Raw genomic sequence first — 17,009 nt, forward strand, 5'->3', positions numbered from 1 at the left:
CAGACCACCTGATTGTCTAAACAAGGGCACAATTTAAAAAATCAAAACAGGACAGTGATCCAAAATACAACACAAAACTGGATTTTGGATGTTAAGACAGACTAAAGATTGTTTTTGCAATGACCCCAAACCTCGATCCCATTGAAATCTGTGGGTTATGCTTAAAAGCTGGTTCTGTGCCTAAAATTCAAGAAATTAATTGAAACTGAAATTCATTCTTAATGTTTTTTGTTATTAATTTGTTCTACCACAAACTTTTTGATGACTGATAAAAATATTAGATGCACTGTATTTAAGCCTGTATTTAAATTTAGTGGGAATAGACTAGAGAAAACCCTTTTAATTTATTTATATGTGTATGTTAACTTCATCAAATGGGATTGTTTAAATAGTTTGTTTGAATCCGCAAGTCAAGAAGACATTAATGCATTTTATCAATGAATGTAAACGTGTAATGGAAGCCATAAAACAGGCTGAGATTGGAAGGAAACTGGACTTTCCCTCTTTCCAGGTGTCTTTGTCAATTCTTTTGGCTCGCACCTGTAATGTGGTTTCCGCAATTCCAATGAATGAGAATTTACACTGGCATCTAATGGAAACTTTAAGATACTGATCAGACATGCCAAATTCTCAATGCAATGGATTTGCCTGTGAGTGTTGTTTGTTGAGGTCTGATAGTTTTAGTAGTATTACAGTCAAGACCAAACCAACCAAGATTAAGCAGTACTGAGACAAAGAAAAGACCTTTAGAGGACAAGACCAAGATCATATAATGTCTTGGTCTTGTCTCGGTCTCTGTACTCTTTGGTGTCGGTTGGTGTAGTCTTTACTACAATACTGATTTTTAGCCTGCTCACAAAAGTGTGCAGAATAAATTGGTATGTAATCTCAGCAGTGGGTCTTAAAGAGAAGTTTGGACAAGGTCAAAGAGAATCCCATCGAGACTCTTCTGTTTTGAAGTAAAGTTTTCCCTGCTCCTTCAAAGACTGACTGAATATATCTTTTAACAACCTAAAAGGTTTATTTTCTGATGAAAGAAAGGTTTCAATAAAAAAAAAAAGTAATTAATAAAGAGTCAGATAATCCAGATCATTTTCTTAATAGCACATTACCTTAAAGTACTGAATATATGCTTTTTTATTTTTTAGTTTTCAGGCATTACTACACTAAAATCGAACATAGCTCTGTGGTAGAAAAAACCATGATGGTCTAGGAACGCTTCTGAAAATCATTGTTAACAAGCACTATGCATATGGTGCCAATCCCAGGCAGGGGAACGGGTTGGACATTGGACAGGTCAGCAAGGGAGAATTTAAAATTCTTTTTGAAATCGAGAATGCATGATGTTTGCTAATGAGCAAAGGGAATAATGATCCTTTTATCACAGTGAACATCTGTTGTGGTTTATATATGAGGCTGCAACAGTCCATGTGGCTTGGCTAACTTTGACATCTCTATTAACAATGAATGAATGAGTCTTCTAGCAACATATATTGTAATCAACACGGTTGTTGTTTCAGAAAGGACACTGCTCATTTAGTAAGATGGACCTTTAAATCATAATTTGTACACATTTCGGATTTGATGGATTTCTCTCATCATTATGTATTAAAGAATATCAGGAATAAAGGTTTATCTATTAAAGCTAGCACTTAAAATGGTTCAGGAATTACAGTTTAAATTCATTTTAATACCCGAAATGTCACTGCTCTATTTGCACATACCCATACTGTTCGTTAAAAAATAAGAGAAAATATAATTTATTTCAGTAATTTAGTTTAAAAAAAGTAATACATTTTAAGTATGTATTCTGTGGCACTCACTGATTTTGGCTTGAAGCCACAAAAGATTGTTAAAGTAGCTAGCTGTTCACAAACGGCAATTTGTCTGTGCTTCTCTGTGCTCCAAGGACTAGTATGGGAACCAAGATCCCAGAGTATGGATGTGAAGTGAAGAGGATCATAATATAAGTTGTTTAAGGTTGAATGGGAAACCTTACTGATTATTAGTTGATAAAATATTGCATCTGCTGTTGTTTCTACAGTGTGTTTACCAAATCCCAAGTTAGTTCCAAAGTAATATTTCCCTGTTGGCAAGCTTAAAGGAGATGTTGATTTAATTTGGTTCAAAATGTCAAAAGAATGAACACAAGGTTCATTGAGCATGGGATCTCTGCCAGAAAACTGGTCTGGCCTAAACAACATAGAATATATGCGGTATGTCAAGGTACAAGATTCAACAATGCAGATGAGCGTAATGCCATGTTTATTGGAACAGAAGGTTGATCACCTCTAAACCACATTGTTTTAATGCAGTAATTCATTTAAACAGAGCCATGGCCAAAAAAAGTGATTTTGTTTCTATTATGATAGTGAAAATATATTTAAATCCTTTCATATTGGCCTCTTATTTGATTTGGTCATTTTATTTTTAACTGAATTTTAGTTTATGATTTATTGCTGAAAGGAATACATTTTTTAGTGGTATTCTGACTTGTTAAGATGTGTTTGCAATAATAATTGTTGGCTCTTTAATGCAAGAGTATGTGCAGACAAATGATAAAATATGGCAATATGTGTAAATGTTTTAAGAAGTTGTTTTACTAATGGATAGAGCTACTTGATCATATACAAACTCAATAGCTGTAAATGTTTCATTGCTCATAAGAAACCTAGACCAGATTTTTAGAGAGATATGTCTTCCCTGAGATTTACCAGTTTGTAACAATATTCATCAAGATTTGAAAACATGTGACATGTTTAGCTTCTATATACAACAAATGAGTTGATCTTAATAGCCTAAAAAGATTGTGAGTGTAAAGTGGCAGGTAAAAGAAAAAATATAGCCATATAGTAAATGTAGGAGAAGAAGGAAGAAGAAGATGAGAGTGTTGAGGCCGGCGCTGCACCAGTAGCAAAAGCAACAGTGTAGAAGTCTGCCACATTCTCTCTTTTTCTCATTTCCCTCCAGTTGCTCTGTCTCTCAAGCATTCTATCTCCCATTCCCTCCTCTCTCTGGGCTTTCATCATCCTTTCATTCTTCCCAATTCCCATTTTCAATTTGTCCCTTTGCGATGCACCATTCTTGCTCTTTAAGCCTGTCATTCATTTCTCTTCTCTTGCTTCCCTCCATCTCTTTGTGCCTTTGTTCTGGTATAGCTTCATTATTGAAACGTGGTCCATAGGGCTCTTTTTTCTGCCTCAGGCTCTTCTTAGAGTTAAAAATTGCACAATAGGAATTGAGACAAAAGTAGGATTTGGATTGTAATTCTTCTCTGTCTCTGAGTGTGTTTGCATGTAAATGTGTAGACCACAATCACTAAATGTGCAACCATGAAACAAGAGCATTTCCCTGCATGAACAGAGATATTTTTTCTCCTTGTGAATATTTTTCTGCTGTGAGTTTGTTTGTGGGAGATTGGCAGCTTCCTCTTGATTCTTCGATGCTATCACAGATATCTTAAGTTCTTCCTTCAGTGATTGAACTCCTAAAGAGACACAGATATTACTGATACTGCAGCTTCGATCCTTAGAAGTCCCGACCTTAATCACAGTGTTTTCTTCATTCGGATGTTGTGAACAAATCTGCTGCATCATTTATGAAAATTTGTGTGCCACCTTGGAACTGTTGTGATTTGTCCCTCCTGTTTCAGCCAAACAGTACTGGATCAACCCTCTGGATAGAACTATTCCTCTCTAGTTTGCATGTTCTCCCTGAGCATTCACTGTCTTTGTTTTGTGGATTTTCTAGCTTTCCCTCTCCTATTTAAAAACATGCTATTTTAAATCTTCGTGATATGTTTGCATGAATGATGGCCTGCTTGCTTTTCCCTGAGTTGACCCTGGACGCAGCAGCATCTGGCCAACTGTCATATGGTAGAGAAGATATTTGCAATCTAAGCGCTCTTGTTTTCTGGTAAAGCCTGTAAATTTCCTTCCCATGCCTTGCATTTTTTGGAGATGTTTGTTTTCATTGAACCTATGTTTGGATTGTTTTGAACCACCTTCAGCTTTCCCCTTGTTTTTCATGGGCCTAACCATCCAGTCCCTCCAACCATAGCAGTATCAAACAGGTGCACCTAGCAGAAGGACCGTGAAGACTCCAGGGCAGGCAGCCAGCCAGTCACTTCATTATTATCTGTCTCACAAAGATATTAGCATGACCCTATGTGGAAATTAAGATCATAAAGCACTTTAATTTCAGCATTTTTGCTGTTTTTTTGTGTGTTCTTTTTTGCTTGCAGAAGATAAAATGATGTTTTATGGTTAAACTGCAAACTTCACATGCAGTTATTTTCAATTAATAAGTTATGTTTTTGCTGTGTTGCTATTTCTTTTGGATAAAATTGTGAAGTTTTCATCTGTCTCTACTTCCTTCTTTGTCTCCTTTAGGTGCTCAAGTATTCCCCAGAGACCAGTCCATACAAGCAGCAGCAGCAGAAACAGCGGGTGCGCTGGGTTATTGGGGAAATTTTCCTTTCCCATCATGAAACATGCGAGTGTGCGTGTCCTCTGCAGCCCCCTCGCTGAGATGTTGATCCTGGCTATAGAACTGATGGATTACATTTTTTTTCCTGGTTTGCATCGGACTCTATATACCAAACAGCACCGCTGACAAACACGCAGCAGAGAAGAAGGCTTGCATCGTACAAAATGCGATTAGCTTTAGGTAATAACTTTCTCTGAGCACAGCTCGCTTTTTTTTTCTTTTTTCAAAAATGCACTAAATGTTCCTGTCAAACATGTTTTCATGTTTGTTTTTATCTACTCAAACTACACCTAATGTAGTTGGGTCTGACTGGAGTACTAACACCTTTCATACTTTGTCACGTTTTGTAATGTTGGAACTACAGTAGTGTTGCGCCGATGCCATTCTTTGGCCCCGATACCGATACCCGATACCTGGCTGTGCAGTATCAGCCGATACCGATACCATAATAATGTAAAATAATTGCCATCATGGCTTTGTCAAGCTGCAGCCTACCTTTGTGAAGCAGGAAAAAAATCTAATACCAAGTGAATCCAGTAGAACTTTTTATTGCCTACCAGGAGTGGGTGACAATAGTTGAATAAACTTATGGCTCTCAAAATGATATCGGTGCCCTATTTGTTGGTACTCGCCAATACCGATACCACCATTTTAGGGCAGTATCGGGGCCCCGTCCGATACTGGTATCGGTATCGGTGCAACACTAGTTGGCACCATGAATTTCAAAGGCTTTTTCTGAGGTTTGTTATAGATCAAAGTAAAGTTCCATGTAACTGTGAAGTGTAAAGTGAAGACAAATGGATTTGAATTTTTGGACTAAAAAAGCTGAATATTTTGGAGAAAAAAAAAATTCACAGATTTTTTTCTTAACAATTTTTGAGGTATCCAATAGTACCTGGATTTATAGTGAGTTTAAAATTAAACAGAAGCAGAACATATAAACTACTTTGGTAACGTCTAAAAAGACGTTGCAGTGGATTTCTAATTAGGGGTATGACCAAAAAGGGGATTAACTAAGGCATGTGATAAAATGTATCTCCTTCCTTTTTTCATCCTATTTCTACTTCTTCACAGTTATGCAGCACTTAGTCTTAAAATATTATAATATATCAATCAAACCTTAAAATGTCTGTTTTTGTGAGATTGAATGTGTCAAAAGATTAAAAGATGTGAATACTTATGCTTAAATCAAATCCAGTCTGGACTGGAATCAAAGTACACAGCAAAAATCACATTTCAAAGAAATAAAACAAGTTGTGTTAAAAGTAACTTTATGGTCTGAGAATATGGAAACCCAAACTCTGATTAGGAATTTCTGTGTTTAGCTCATGTTTAATGTGCATACATTTGCAGTTTTTTGTGTTTAATGACTGTTTCTAGAAACTTCAGGCAAATCCTCTGCTCGGAGGATGCAGAGATGAGTGAGCGAGAGGCAGAATGGGGTTGGGAGAAAGGTTTCAGGAAGTCTACACCAACATAACACATTCCTAGTTTTGAAATCAGGCTAACCAGGACCCCTCAGGTCTGAATTTTATGGAATTCACAAAACTGTATATATAACAGGCAAAAACTGTTATATATCTGCCAAATGTGAATTTATTTTTGCTTAAATGTAAATACACTTTGACTTTGTGCATCTCAATGCTCACTACTTAAAATATACCCTTCACCATTCACCTTCTAAGACTTCAAAGAACTCGTCAGATCGTGCTGCAGCACTATGCCCATTTTCTTTCCTGAGCATTCCTGGCATTCCGGTGTGCTAAGCGGAATTCTGCTGTGGCGGATAAAACCGTGAACCGCAGACCCCAAACATATTACAGAGGAAAGCGAGCTGGAAACTCAGGAAGAGCCACACAGAGGAAGTTTTTAAGAAAAGGTGTCTGAATAGTCAGGACGTCTATTTGTAGATTAGCATTATTTCAGGGTGAGACGCTTTCTGCATGACTAAGAGCAACTTTCCTGGTGAAAATACAACCCATACTTCAATGTGTGTGGGTGTGTTTCTCTAAAAGCTCAGGAAGAGATGCTTTTGTTAAGAGGTTGAGGGTTACGAACAGTCTGTGAGAGTTGGCAGCAGCTACAGACGTGAATGGTCTGCATGTGCAAGGTGCGTGTATATAGACACATATCAAACCCTTCAGCAGCGGCAAAACAGAAGGGCAGCAATTCATATGTATTTTGCTGAAAAGCGTTCAAAGCTCATAGCTTCTCTTTAAACTTTTTAACTTTTAAACACACAGACTCATTCACCGGCTGGATTTCAGCAAAAAATGTTACTTTCAGATGCTACTTTACTTTTTATGGCCAAAAAAAGCTACAAAATAGTTGGACTTCTAAATGGTTATTCTGTAACACTGTAACCCAGTCAATGCAGTAGTTTTACAAACATTCCTGTGCTGTTAGTCTGAGTTGTTAGGTTCATAAATATTTTATTCTCTAGTGCTGAAAATTGGTTCTAAGTCACGTTTCAGGTCATTGCTCTACCGGGCAAGACTGACACACAAAAAGTGATGCATTATATTGAGTCCCCTTATAGAGATGTGTGTAAGGGCTTTTTTAAATATTTGTTGTTGATTTTTGTTAAATTATTTACTAATTCCAAGAGTGTTTTGGAAAATATAACTTTTAAAGTCAGTTTTGTTTTACTTCGGAAAAAAATCCTGGGTTTAAAAAAATGTTTTAAAGAACCCCATGTCATTAATCTATAGCATCCCTAATTTTAGTTTCCTTTTTTTTTGTCAATTGCTTTGTTTTAGTCCTAAAGTGCAGTGCTCAGCCTGTTTGCAGTTCTAGGAATAGTTTTGTGTTATCCACTGTTGCAATAGTCATTTTTTCTGTCTGCATTAAAGTTACATCAGCGCTTGAAGCAAAAGATGGCAAGATAAGAATATGGTTCCAAGTACATCTTTATGCCAAGTGGCTTGAAAAAAACTCTCCTTCAGCTTCACATTTTAACTGGATGAAAACAGTGAAGACTTTGAATTTAAAACTTAAAAGTTGTGGCTATATAAATGCACACGTTAATGGAACTTTAAGAGGTACAAATTTTAAAAAGTTGTTTTTTTCCTGAATTATTTGTTTACATAGACTTATTTCCACCACTAAATAGCCCAATTCAAATTAAACTTTATATGCTTATAGTTTATGTTGATGTTGCTAAAATACTCTTAATCTTTACAAGCTCATATCCAATTAAATTCATTTCTCTTTATTGTAAGTACACATCTGTAAACCTGCTGGTTTGGGTTAATTTATGGGTGTTGTATGTAAAATGTAAAGGAAAAACCTAAGATTTTATGAAAAGGGATTAAACATTACTCTAACATTAGAAAAAAATATGTTAGAAAAAATATATAGACTACCTGTTGTTTTTAATTTATTTCAAAATACAATTGGTATCCGTCAGATTTATTAACAACATTTAAAAAAACTTGCAATCAACTTGCAAAACTTAAACAGTAAAATAATTAAATCAACTGCAAATGTATGCATTGTAAAATGTGTGGATGTGTGTGTGCATCCTGTGTCTGTCACTCTGTCAGTGTTATAGCACATTCTATTGTTGGCTCCAAAGTTACACTTTTGTTTTAACACATAAAGGTTTTGTTTTATCACACGGTTCCTTACGAAAACCCTCAAACAATAAAGTCGTTTATTTATAATGAGGGAGGGTATCAGTCTAACTTTATTAACAGATTTCTTCCAATGTTTCTTCTCCTAGTTCTGTGCATTCAGCTAGCTGTGCTCTTTTCAGTCAGAGAAAGTTCCTGATGTTGGATTAGCAAAAACAAAAAAAAAGTCAAACTGCTTTACTGAATTAAAATATATATATATTAATGACCAAACTCTATGCTTCATTGAATAATTTATTGTTTTTTTCTGTGTTGTTTTGCTAAAATGCCAGCTGGTTTGTTTTGATAAATAAAATATTTGAGGCATCACTGCATCCAGTTCTTTTAATGTTTGTCTCCCTAAAAACAGTTTTTGTGCGCTTCTGTTTGCAGGATTATCATTAAATACTGACCTTTTGTTATAATGTAAGCTCATAGCAAGAAAACATGAAGAGTTGAAACAAGCGAATTTGAACATGATTTATGAATATCAGTGCAAGGAGAATGAAAAATGTGAACAATGACACTGAGACTGTTGAGCTGTTTAGCACTGAAAGTTATCATCTGCTTCTGCTTTTATGTCTAATCTACCAACATCAGGTTCAGGAGAGGTGAAGTTATGAAGTGATTTTACTTTATATAATCTGACAGAGGGAGTTTATTGCAAACGCTGAGACTGATCTGATCCTGAGCTGCAATCACTCTAGCCACATAGATCAGGTTCAGATGACAACACGGTAAAGATATTATATTTTTGTTTAATCTGACTTCCTCTGTAGTACATCTATGTTTCTGAACAGTGTTTTTTGGTAAATAGCTGGAGCTACAATAGGAGTGTTTAATGGAAGCACAACACTAGTTTTAAAAGAGCATCAAAAAGAGGGGAAAAAAGGCATTAACTTCAGTGGATAATGGTTTGTGCTTGATCAATTCCACTATCATGACCAGTCTAGTAATGTCTTATCACATCAAATGGATTATAAAGTAACTTGCGGACACAAGATAACGGCAAATAAGAGATTCTGAATCTATCCTATATTCAAACTTCAGGCAAAAGACGATCTACCTCTAAAAAACAACTACAGAAAAAACAAAATTGTGCATTTCCTGATATCTTAAAACCTTTTTATGCATGTATTTCAAGGAAAATACACTTTCAAAATACACAGTCATTTCAATGTGAAAACTTGCTAGAAACCACGTTCTAAAAAACACTATTTCTTTCATGGAAATAAAAAAAAATATTTAAGAAGAATGTGTCCATTGTTGCAAAATTAGCTAATTTTTAAAGTAATAATTTTTTTAAGGACGAATCAATGTAGAGCTCATCCCAGTTTATGCAAACCATGTTCACTGGGTTAGAGCGTCACTGGCAACCAATTTGTAAAAGCACCCTGAGTTGAAGCATTTTGAGAGCTTAGAAAAACCTACAAGTGACTGATACAACAAACTATTATAAAAGTGTATCTTTGCAAAGCAGCTATGACATTAATTCTGAATTACAGTATATTAAACAGGTGTTGAATAGGAGGCCTCTATTTATGAACAAAACTGCATGTATATTGAGAACTCAGGCTTAATAACACAGGAGGATAAAATATAAAAGGATCACAGCACTGAAAAAAAAAAATATCTCTAGTTTCATCATCCTTTATTTCTAGTGAGGATTTCTTTTAACATTTTAAAGAGGTGATAAACAACAGTTTACTCTGGATTGCTGAAAGAATCTTAAAGGTACAGTGGACAATCGTTTTTCAGCTTTGAGCACAGAGCTGTGCACAAGGTTGTGCATGGTTCTGTGCATGCACATTTGATGGGTGTTACCCTTAAGGAGCAGACGAGCAGATAGGAAGTTCTTGCACATGCAAAGTTAATCATAAAAGTGGCCAATTCACAACATATGTTATTTCAAGGTGCTTTACAGACACAATTCAACCAGATCATACAGTCAGATTGGTTCAAATTTTTCTATTTTAGGAAATACATCTGATTGCATTCACTCTTCAGAAATCCGTAACACCAAGCATGCATGCAGCAACAGTGGAGAGGAAAACTCCCTTTTAACAGGAGCAAACCTTTAGCAGAACCAGGCTTAGTGTGAGCGGTCATCTGCCGAGGCCGACTGGGGTTGAAGGAGAAAGACGCAGACATAGAGACAGAAGGAGAAATACAAAGGCAACTACAGTATAAATTTGTTCCACAGGCTGCCCTGTCCAAGAAACACACAGCCAGGCAGAAGAGCTCTAGAGTCGGCTCCAATGTCAGAGGATGAAAGAGACCACCTACAGTTAGTAACAGTAAGAGATAAGAGAAACAGGACTACACTGAAAAACAAACCAAGCTCCAACATCTATAAATAAAGGTGCCGATGGCAGCTGCATGGCTGATATTTATTTCCAGGATGGTGTCTCAGCCAAAAAGGAACAGATCAGATAAAGCTTTTATGAAAAAGAAAAAGCAGATAATATAGCGAACAGAAATAGCGGACAAAGAATTCAGCGAGACAAGATCAGATAGCAAAAAACTGTTTATTGAGATGTACAGCCCCGGATATAGAGGCCTTATTCCAGCCAGGGCTCAATATCTAACTTGGGACAGTTGCTGCATGCCATAACCCCACCACCCCTTGGCCCTCCCCATTGGACCGCCGTCACCACCACTCCCTTCTCTCTTTCCTGATTTCCTTTCTCACAATTGCAAATAAAAGCCATTAGGCCACAAAATCTTTGACAAAGAAAGAGTATATAATTAATGCATGTATGTTGTGGAAGAGGTTTTATCAATGTTTATTGTATAAGTGTGTTGTTGTTTTTATACTTATATGGGCCAATACAGGTGAATTTTTAATATATTATTTAGCCTATATCTACCAATTGTAATCATACACCTGGCAGAGACAGCAAATATTAAACCCAGGATTTTAAAGATGGTGGGTACAATCATAGCAGCTCTCACTTTTTCAAATGCCAACACTGCAAGCCTCAGTATTTTAGCCATGTATTTTTCTGCATCTCTCAAGGCAGTTTCCTGTCTCCTTTGTTGCTGTGGCAACGCTTCCTGTGCTGTTATCGTTACGTAGCAGTCTCTCACACACGGCCAGACAGCCACATCCCACAGTCTACTAACAAGCTAGACATTTGTCCATCTGACACCCATCACTGAGTAGTCTCTTTTTCTCTTCACAGACAGAAAATTCAACAAACCAACAAGTAGACTCTTTAGCCCAGAGGGAGAAGAGCAATTTTGAATATAAAATACGCTTTGAGACAAACAGCAGTGACCAGCATGAAGACTGAAGTTAAAAAGTCAACCAAACAAAGAATAGGACAGTGGAGAAAGAGAAAGTCAGGGGAAGAAAATACGAGAAAAAGATGGGGTGCGTCGCTTAATTTAGGTCATCATTCAGACAGGACTTTTTTTTGGCAGATTCTTATCTTTTCTTAGAAGGGCAGCAAATATAAGCTAAATGCCTCTCACTTTGTCATGTAGAATAGACTGGCCTCAGGTCAGAATTTCATTCCTCTTAAACAACAACCTCATTGAGACCTTCTCAGTTTCAACTTGATTAATTTCAAAGCTCAACTTTCCCCTGCATCTAATGCTGCTATTTACATCTATAATCAAAGTGACTATTTGAAATTTTCCCACTCATGCTGTATTTTCATGATAACACGAGCTTTTCTATCAAAACAAATTGGTAGCCTGAGGTTACCTGGGCAACAAAGACATGAAAAAACACTAAGAGTGTGAACAAAACTTGCTTTCTTTCAGCCTCAGCCAGCATTTATCTTTTTAAATGTTCTCTAGTTATTCCCTTCAAATCTGTGCCTTTGATAGTTTGTGAAGTTTTTGGCTTCTAATAATTATAATAATCTATTTTTGGCTGGGTGATAAATGGGAAGTTTAAAATGGTTAATGTGGCCCTAATTTCAAAATTTCCACAATTTGATAACAGACTATGAACCTATGGTGAAGATAAAACACAGACAAACCAGCACACATTTTTAAAGCTACACAGATTACTTTTGTGAAAATAGAAAAGAATAGAATAGAATATCGCTTTATTGTCCCACAATGGACAATTTGTGATGTTACAGCAGCAAAAGATCATAGCAAAAGTGGTCACACTAATGTGGACCTTAAAAAGTGAAAATAACAGAATAAGTGAAAGAGTAAAAAGAAAAAAAACTAATGAAATACTGCACTCTGCAGTATTTTTATTGTGTAAATACTGTGCATCTGAAGAATAAATAATATACAGCTGTGGAAATTTTGCAGAAGGGAACATCTGGATATATATAAATGTAAAATTTTGGAAGCATTTGATGTTAAAGAATGGATCTTCTTTCCGGTCTGGCAAATAACTGGGGCTGTATGTTTTAAACTGGATAAAGATTTCCAAAATTCATCTTCATATCCATCAATCTTTTCCTGCTAAGTCCTGTCAGGGTTGCAGTGAGGCCAGTGCCTATTCCCAGCAGTCTACATGCGAGAGGCGGGGTACACCCTGGAGAGGTCGCCAGTCTGTTGCAAGGCAAGACAAAGTCACACAATTACACCTAAGGACAATTTAGAGGAGTCAATTAACTTAACAGTCATATTTTTGGACTTTGGGAGGAAGCCAGAGTACCCAGACAGAGCCCACGCATGCTCAAGGAGAACATGCAAATTACATGCAGAAAGACCCCGGCCCAGGAATCAAACCTAGAACCTTCTTGCTGCAAGGCAAGAGTGCTACACATTGCACTCACCATGCAGCCCTATTTATCTTTAGATGTGTGACTAAAATAAAGGCTGAGCTGCAGTTTGTAAAGGGGAAATATCTGTATACAATGAGTGACCCATTCTAGAAATTGGGTTTTTTGAGAAGTAGTTGCAGGAGGTATATGATCCATCCATTTTTATATTGTTGCAGAATTTAGGTTGTTAGTCCTTTGGTCATCTTAAGTTTGGCTGTTTTGTGTAGATCTACTGAGAAATCGACCATTTTCATCATCTGTGAGACGGTTTTACAGATAGTTCAGCCATCGGCTTTGTTTATATAATAACCCAAAACATTAAACTTCTATAATCAATTGCCGTTTAGAAACTTAAAAGATAGAGTTCTTTGAAGTGTTTAAGCGTTTAAAGAGAAGACAAATCATGCTCAGAGACATACCTAAGTTGCTATTTAAAAGGAAAAATTAGTTTCACATGTTGAGAAATTTAGATGAAAATCATCAGGATTGTAAGAAAGCAAAGGGGAGCAAGGCTCAAAAGACAACCAAAGAATTATGCCAGTGTGAGTGTCAAAGCTTCCCTCTAACTTGGAAAAGGGGAGGCTAATTGCAAACTTCATTCTTGCTTCAATTGCAAAGGATTTTCAACAGTTGACATTGATTGAGGACGGGGGCTTTCAAGCTATGGTGCATTCTTTGGATTTAAAATCTAACCTCAAAGATATTTCACTGACTCAGTGACTCCCCAGACTTTGACATGATACTAAAACAGAGTGTTAGAATGACAGGCAGGTAGGATAGCTCCAACATGTGATGCATGACAACTACTGACATGGTGTGGTTCTGAACTTTATCTGTCAGCCAGAGAGTTTTGTGCTCCAAATCAAAAACCGTAAATTGGATTCACTCCAGCAACAATTTAAATGAGCTGATAAATTAACAGTTAAATTTAAGATCTCTTAGAGGGATTCAGTTTTAATCCAATTTTTGTATTTAGTACATTATTTTCAGTATTGAAGGGCTTTCCATTTCCAAAGCCGGTGGCAAAGATTGTATGTTTCCTGTTGTTTTAATCTTGAGATTTTAATTATTTGTTTCCAAAGGGCTCAGTCTTGAACTTTTAAATGTTTACATGATGTTCCATCATCAATCAATTTAAAATAAATTTGTTTATATCAAATTGTAAAATGTTCCCATGCTTATTTACTATTTTCAGGGGCAGTTGTGACTAATTAAGTTCACTTGTGTTACCATTTATTTTCACTTCCTGCTTTATTTTGATTTATTTTCTTATCTCATTTAAGGCAACTTCACTTCCTGAGTTCCTTCTTGCAATTAGGATCTGCCCCACCTTAATGTCATTCACCTGCAGCTGGTGATCCTCCTTTCCTTGTTGGCCTATTTATTTCTCAGTCCTCTAGCTTCCTTTGCCAGATCGTCTTTCTTCTTTGAGACAAGCGTTCCAGCCTTTTTTGAATTTGAATCTATCTTTCTAGTACTTTTTTGACCCTGCTTGTTTTTGGACCCCAGTGTATTAAAGAACCTTGAACTCCACTGTGTTAGGTCTTACAATTGAGTCCACTCTTGCTGAGCCCTACGACAACTACAACAACGTACAGCAACCTTTGATTAAAGAACCCGCAGCTGCACCACTCCATGTTTCACTACAACAAAATCTCCCTCCAAGCTCACCTCAAACGTTGGCAACCCTAAGTGTGTCACCTACTGAAAGCCTCATTCAGTCTGACTTGCTACTGTTCTAGTATGCTCTTAATCAATTATAAAAGAGACCTTATATTTTTTTTTATTTAGACTTGCTTTCTTGTTTTCCAGTTCTTTAAATATAGTTTTTTGTTGTCTAGACAAGGAAAATGTATTTATATAGCACATTACAGTAACATGACCATTTAAAGTGCAGTACATGAAAAGAAAAACAAAAGTACATTGTGGTGGCATAACAACAACACAAATAATTAAACAAAATAAAACTGAATAATTTAAATAAGATGAAAAAAAGGATTAAATGATTGAAACAAAATGAAAGAAAACAACTCTCCAGCATTTTTACAGTTTTATGGAAGTTTAATCTGGATTACTGAAACTTTAGAACTAAAAGTTGCTTCTTCATATTTGGTTCTAGTTCAAGGTATTTAGAATAGATTGGAGCCAGAAGACCTGAAAGGTCTGGGCAGTTGAAACACTGACAAGTTTGTAATATATTTTGGTGCAAAATCATTCAGTAATTTAAAGGGTAACAAAAGTAGAATTTTAGCACAGGGGTGATGTGCTCTACTTTCTGGATTAACTGCAGCTGACTGATCAAATTGTTGCAAAAATTAATTCTACTGAAGATAAAAGCATGAATTAGTTAATCAAGGTCCTGTTAAAACATCAGTCCTTTAATCCTTGATATGTTCTTTAGTTGATAGGAAGCAGACTTTTTATGTGACTTTGAAGATTCAGGTCTGAGTTTATTGTCATTTTGTATAAATAACGAAATGTCGTTTTGTAATGTACTCTCGTGACATTTCCATTTCTTAAAGTGCTGCAGTGATCAAATGTAAACATTGAGGGAGAAAAAAAACATGGTAAAAAAAACGCATTGATATAGTCAGTTTGATGCACAGTCTGTGAAATGATTTAGTTTTTGCTGTTATTGAATCTGCTGGATCTGCATTGAGTGCTGCACAGCCTCTGACCACAGGCCAGCAGAGAGATCAGTGCATGGTGGCGGTGTGAGGGGATATTGATAATTTTATGGGCTCGAGACACGCAGCGCTGGGATAAATGTCTTTTATGGAGGTTAAAGGAGCCCTAATGATCTTCTCTGCAGTTCTCACTACTCACCTCACTTTCTTCCAGTCTGAAGCGCTGCAGCCTCCACACCATATAGTGAGACAGCTGGTCAGAACGCTCTCTATTATAATTCTGTAGAAGGTTGTGAGGATGGGTGGGGGCATGTGGGCTCTCCTCATCCTCTTCTGGGAGGGCAAGTGGTTTTGTGCCCAGTTGATCAGTGAGGTGGTGTTTACAGTCCAGGTGAGGATGTCTGTGATGTGAACCCCCAGGAACCTGGTGCTGCTGACCACCTCTACAGCTGAGCTGTTGATGAGCTGTGAAGCGTGGTTTGGCTGATTCTTCCTGAATTCAACATTGATCTCCTTTGTTTTCTCCACATTCAGTATCAGGTTGTTGTCTCTGCACCAGTCCACCAGCTGCTCCACCTCCTCTCTGTAGTTCTGGTCATTGTCGTCTCTGATGAGGCCCACCACCGTGGTGTCATCTGCGAATTATGGTGTGATGTTGACCTGGGGACGCAGTCATGTGTCATCAGGGTGAACAGCTCGGAGCTCAGAATGCAGCCCTGAGGGGAGCCTGTTCTTAGGGTGATGACATCAGAGGTGTTCTTTCTTACCTGGACTGACTAAGGTCTGTTTGTCTAAAATTCTAACAGCCAATTGCAGAGTGGTGTATTGAAGCCCAGCTGTTATAGTTTTCCTATCAGATGCTGTGAGATGATGGTGGTTCTTTAACCAGCCTTTTGAAGTACTTCATCATAATAGGATTCATTTCGACAGACCGTTAGTCATTGAGTAAGGCACCTGAGGCCTTTTTGGGACTGGAATGATGGTGGCAGACTTGAAGCATGCTGGCACTATGGATTGATCCAGCAAGGAGTTAAAAATGCCTGTGAGGACACCAGCCTGCTGATCTGCACACTCTTTGTACACCCACCCAGGTATGTTATCAGGCCCTGGGGCGTTTCTTGGGTTGACTCTCCTCAGAGTTTTCCTCACTTCAGCTCAAGGTTGAGTGCCTCCTCCCCCTGGGGTGGAACAGCTTTCACAAATATGGAAGACTTTGTAAAACATTTTGCTTCATCTCACCAAAACCGAAAAATTTTGCTGCTCTGATCATTTTTGTGAACTTGGTGTTGTCATATCACTGGGCAGTGGTCAACTACAGCATACTCAGTGTTATAGGGCTGTATGTTGTTTTTTTTTTTTTTTTGTTTTGTTGTTCTATTATTCTTCTTCTTGGGACACTCATTTGAATGTGCACCGCTGTTTGTCCTGTCTTGTTTTAACAGGTCGAAATTTACATCAAGCTTTTGTTTACTGCTGGATTGGATTAGTCCAAGGAGCACATTGAGTACTTGTTTATTTCTATTTTTGCTGTATACTTAATT

The 17,009-nt window shown here is 37.1% G+C and overlaps 1 protein-coding gene across 1 annotated transcript in view; it reads left to right on the forward strand.

Annotated features, from left to right (window-relative positions):
- pdgfd (platelet derived growth factor D) overlaps positions 1-4,929 on the forward strand; it is a 66,401-nt gene extending 61,472 nt beyond the window's left edge. Inside the window, exon 7 of the mRNA XM_015399039.1 lies at positions 4,392-4,929. Coding sequence (XP_015254525.1) covers positions 4,392-4,529 — 138 coding nt within the window. The 3' untranslated portion in view covers positions 4,530-4,929. The remainder of the gene's footprint in view (positions 1-4,391) is intronic.
- The last annotated feature ends 12,080 nt before the right edge of the window (positions 4,930-17,009 follow it).

This window comes from Cyprinodon variegatus, unplaced genomic scaffold (assembly GCF_000732505.1).
Source record: "Cyprinodon variegatus isolate N-32 unplaced genomic scaffold, C_variegatus-1.0 Scaffold983, whole genome shotgun sequence".
Lineage (NCBI taxonomy): Eukaryota > Metazoa > Chordata > Actinopteri > Cyprinodontiformes > Cyprinodontidae > Cyprinodon > Cyprinodon variegatus.